The sequence below is a fragment of the Asparagus officinalis genome, chromosome 8 (genome assembly GCF_001876935.1).
Source record: "Asparagus officinalis chromosome 8, Aspof.V1, whole genome shotgun sequence".
NCBI classification, from domain to species: domain Eukaryota; kingdom Viridiplantae; phylum Streptophyta; class Magnoliopsida; order Asparagales; family Asparagaceae; genus Asparagus; species Asparagus officinalis.
This window is the reverse complement of record NC_033801.1, coordinates 14,300,544-14,305,332: the sequence shown is the minus strand read 5'-3', so window position 1 is coordinate 14,305,332 and position 4,789 is coordinate 14,300,544. Positions and strand designations below refer to the sequence as shown.

Sequence of the window (4,789 nt, the reverse complement as noted above, 5' to 3'; positions counted from 1 at the left end):
CCGTCAAGCAGGGGGGCTTCACATGCGGCGCAGAGCACCCATGATGCTGCTCAAGTTGGCAAGGAGAAGGCTGGAAGCTTCTTTCAGTCTGCACGTAGCGGGATTCGATAATTTTATTGAAATTTGATAGAACTGTATGTTTTTTGTTTATATTTATTTATTTTTTGTAGGCTGGCAAGCAAGTGAAGAGCTGACAAAGGGAAGAAGACATTAGTGTCTCGGTTACAATTCTAAATAAAGTGCAAAAATGTACACTGAAATGACACGGTTCAGTAATATGGTTCAATCTTTCAAATTCTCAACCCCTACCGTCTCCCCTGAGCTACTCATTTTTGTGCCTGCATATTTCTTCTACCCCTTTAGTCTCAGCTTACCCCTTGAACTAACCAATTCGTCCTTATTTATTTCCTAAACTATTTTCGGTCTCACACTAACCAATTCATCCTTATGTACCTCCCAAACTATTTTTAATCTCACACTATCCCCTGAACGATCATTCTAGCCCCGCTTTACCTCCTGAATTATCATCTTTATCTATTTAAAATACTCATATTTAAAATACCCATAAATTAGTAAAGGAGAAATATTAACTTGTACACCTGCTAGTTCAGGATATAATAACAAAATACTTTAAAAGGTACAAAGAGACGAATCTAATATATTACGGCAGTAAGGGCATTAAGATGAGACTAAAATAGTTTACAAAATATGAAGGGATAAATTAAAGAGGTCGGGAGACAAAGTTCGGAAGGCAAGTAGGGGCTGAAGCCTCAGGATAATAGATAAAGGATGATATGAGAATAGGTGCATAAAATCTCTAGTTAAGATGGCATCAGAATAGTATGATAAAGTTTGAAGAGCATAAATTCTACAACTACGTCGGATAAAAATTACTAACTCGTCATTTTGGCACACAGTCGTATCAAACAGTCGCCTGATAATGTCACAGAATCTTGCCCTGCGGGTATTGGGATGACATCAAAGCTGGAGACGTACAAAGTTTGCGCTATCAATTATAACCTTTCAGAAGCTTAAACAGTCGTAGATTATCGTCAAATTATATTCTAAACTCTGGATTCTAATAGCATGTCAAGGAATGCTATCAAACCTCAACCGTTCCAGCAAGATCTTAGTATAGATCCACAAAATCCATACGGTCTGCGCGCGATATTTTTATTACAAACAAGTACTCTGCAGAATAACAAGATACCTAGTTTCTACAAGACAGTTGCCTACAAAAACTGCAGCTTCAGCCTCACTTGCATTTTCCGTTGGTAACATTAGAAGGAGTACTATTTTCGCGTTATGCATCAACTTGAGGCAACAACAGACTCCTTCCTTTTTCGGCCCCACCTCGGTGTGGTCTCGATTAGCTGATGAGGGACTAACTGCTTCTCCTTCCTCGAAAGTTTCTTGTAGTTGCTGACTCTCAGCTTGGCTATCTTTGCCTCTTCCTCTGGGGTGGTCTCGCGAACCACTACCGTCAACCGACATCTGGGTCTCACCATGATCCCACTCCTTCCTTTGGCGTGGTATGAGAGTCGCTTCAGATATAACCCTTTTCCAACAAAGGCTTCGGCTGTGGAAACACAAGGGGGAAAAGGTTTTATAACTAAAGCTTCAGTTTATTTGCGACTTCAAGAGACCACAATAAGTTATTTCTACATATTCTAGCCAAATAAAAACGATGAGTCTCTATGCAAAGAAATTTGCCAAGCAATGGCTAAGGCACATATTGTTGTTACATTAAAAAGACAAGACAAGCAATCAAAGACAATTCCCTTTGCAACAAAGATTCGAGCCATCAAATGACATCTTAAAACAATTATAGGGGTTTACCAATAAAAGTTTGACTCCTTGTAGACAAAAACCAACAATACATTTTGTTTTGAATATCCATGTGTGAGTATAGTCCAACAATGGAAAAAGATAAGAAAGAGTCACGGGTTTAAATAGAAGTTAGGACCACTACCTAGGAATTGGTTCCTAACCTCTATTTAAGGCCCATTAACTCTAGGTTGGGCCTGATTACTCTCCAACATTCTGTAAAGAGAGAGGTTAACATTATATTAGATAGATCACTGGTGAAGAAATTCACAAATTCAGGTTACAGTGGTAGTTTCTGTGATTCATACACGATCCAGATCCAACGATTACTTGCTTTTGGTTCAGATCCAGATAAAGTCAAATCTCCTAAACAGATTCATAAATATAGGGAATGAGGCAGGTCAGGTGTTGCTTATACACTACGCACAACTTAAAACTTCAGCTTACCGACAAGGAGTTTATCTGGATCCAACCCATGATTATGGGCTGCATTGGCTCGAGCAGAGTGGATAACCTGCAATCAGACCATCAAGTTTTTTTTTTTTTTTTTGAAATGAAACTTGCATTAAACGTGATACATGAAGAGTGTGTATAAATATACACATGTATGAACCTGTTGAGAGTATCTTACCTGATACACTGTTTTGGCAGCTCTTTTCACTGTTACTTGCAGCTGCAAGAGAGCATCTTCAACACGCATTCCCCTAACCAGTTTAGCCACCAAATTGACCTTCTTGGGACTCTAGCACCATTATCCATAAAAGAGTCAAATTAAAGATGTGTATTGCATTAATTTATGCAAAAGCTAACAAATTTTCATCTATATAATAAGTTGATTCTATGTGTACAACTTATCGCTTCAGGTTGATATTCACAAAGCTACCACGAGGAGTAAAATGTATTACTCATTAAAGTAACAATATCTATTAAATAGTTTATTCTAACATTGAGACTAAGAGGAGTGATGTTTCACTAATTTTCAAGGCTATGAAGCTCTGCGTTCAAATGTAATCCTAGCTTAGTATAATCATCAACAAGATGTCAAAAACCAAAACCAACTCTTTGTGCTATTACATTTCCAGAGCCAGTGCTACTGTATCAGTAAGGACAGTAAACCCGTTACCATTCAATTTCGCACATTAATCTGATAAATGCAATGAGACTATATCTTTTGGTAACAAAGAAGACTCTGCTTAGAGGTTAAGTTTCCTTGTTTGCCAATGCACGTCCAAGAAAACTGGAGTTGGGAGCCTAGAAATACTTGACTAGGACACATGCCTTGGCCATTAGCTGGAGAGTCCCTGACGAACACATTATATCAAAGAAGATTCCCAACATTATTCAGTTGTATGTCCCAAAAAAATCAAAAAAATCCATTTTTTTGGTAATTACATCTCTATTAGGTAATATTATTACTGTGTCATAAGACAAGTCTCAAGAATCCTTATACACACACAACCTGTAACTTAAATATATACGAAGAATGCAAATAGTAACTAATTAAGTCAATTGTTTCCAATAAAAAGTGCTATAAACCAGGAAGACGGATCAACTGCATAACCACCACATGCAGGATGCACCTATAAAGAAGTTAACTCTGAGGAGACTAGGAAGTTCCCTGAACAAACATTCTCTATGACAAAGAAAAAGAATCAAAGGACAAATCTTCTGAGCTATAACATTCATGAGATCCTTTTCTCCACTGCATTAGGATCCTGTTCAGTTCCGAGCATGACTTGTACACAGGGATGTAAAGAACGCTTAAAGTCCACAACAATAGAAGAATTGTGCATGTCAATTCACGAATTATCAGCCACTAGTCCTTTTCATTGTAACGAGAACCCAAACCATACTTCTACGAAACCATTCTACCATTGAAGATATTTAATTGAAAGGTTTCTAAGAGTAATACACTACGTCTTAAAGTTCAAACAATTGTCCCTTTATAAATTATCATGTAACTCTAGTCTGATTGGCTATAAAACCTCCATACAGTCCAGCGTCTCTCATTTTATTTTTAAGTTCTTAGGTTCATTGATTTCCAAATTGTTGATAGTGAAGACATTAATATATTTCTCATTTTATTTTTAAGTTCTTAGGTTCATTGATTTCCAAATTGTTGATAGTGAAGACATTAATATATTTAGACATATGATACCCAAATCATTCTCCAACACATATATAGAATGCCCGGCACCAAAAAAAAGGTACTTGAAGCAAGAAACCTCCACTCTTGTATCTAGAGCAAATGGGGAAATGATCTATTTCCAAAGTTAATCAGTGAATATCACTGGAAGACCTTGCCTACTTACAGGATTGAACTTGCAATTTTGCACAAAGTTTGATAACCTTCCCGTCATGTGTCAAAATTAGATATGAGGTTCTATATTTCAAGACCAAGTAAGGTTAGGATTGACGGTATATATATTTCCTTCATAATGTGAGATTATGGATGCAAATTTCCCAATTGTAGTGGTTAAGAGTTTCAAATTTAAACAGTAGAGGCACACTATTGCAAGCTATTATAAAATTCAATTCACGGTGCACAGAGGCGTACAGTTGTTCATGGTGAATTTTATGATCCCATGTATGCAGTGTGATCCGCATGTGTAGCGGGAGGATTCATTCGGATTGCAAAGGCAACAGTCTCCATTTTAGGGTGGTCTTCTTTAGACAATGAAACTTACATCCACCTTTGGGGGCTTCCCTCTTCTTTCTTCAGGCATGCCTCCCTCCCTCTTGCCTACAAGATTTTCTCAATATATACTCATACATTTCAAGAGCATACAAATAGTTGTAATGCTGTATTTAAGGAAGTCTACAAGGATGCAATTATTCAACGGAACAAAGAAACAAGCAATGCAAGGACCTAATAACCAAGTTTTTTTACGATCTGTATTACTTTGGGGGTAGGTTTTTTTCTTTTTTCACCTTTTTCTTTTTTTTTTTGGGGGGGGGGGGG

At 37.3% G+C, this 4,789-nt stretch overlaps 1 protein-coding gene across 1 annotated transcript in view; it reads right to left on the bottom strand.

The window, feature by feature from the left end:
- The window catches only part of LOC109851551 (50S ribosomal protein L22, chloroplastic-like), a 6,334-nt gene continuing 2,530 nt past the window's right edge, over positions 986 to 4,789 (bottom strand). Inside the window, exons 4-6 of the mRNA XM_020421742.1 lie at positions 2,459 to 2,569; positions 2,275 to 2,341; positions 986 to 1,579 (exon numbers count right to left, since the gene is read on the bottom strand). Coding sequence (XP_020277331.1) covers positions 1,311 to 1,579; positions 2,275 to 2,341; positions 2,459 to 2,569 — 447 coding nt within the window. The 3' untranslated portion in view covers positions 986 to 1,310. The remainder of the gene's footprint in view (positions 1,580 to 2,274; positions 2,342 to 2,458; positions 2,570 to 4,789) is intronic.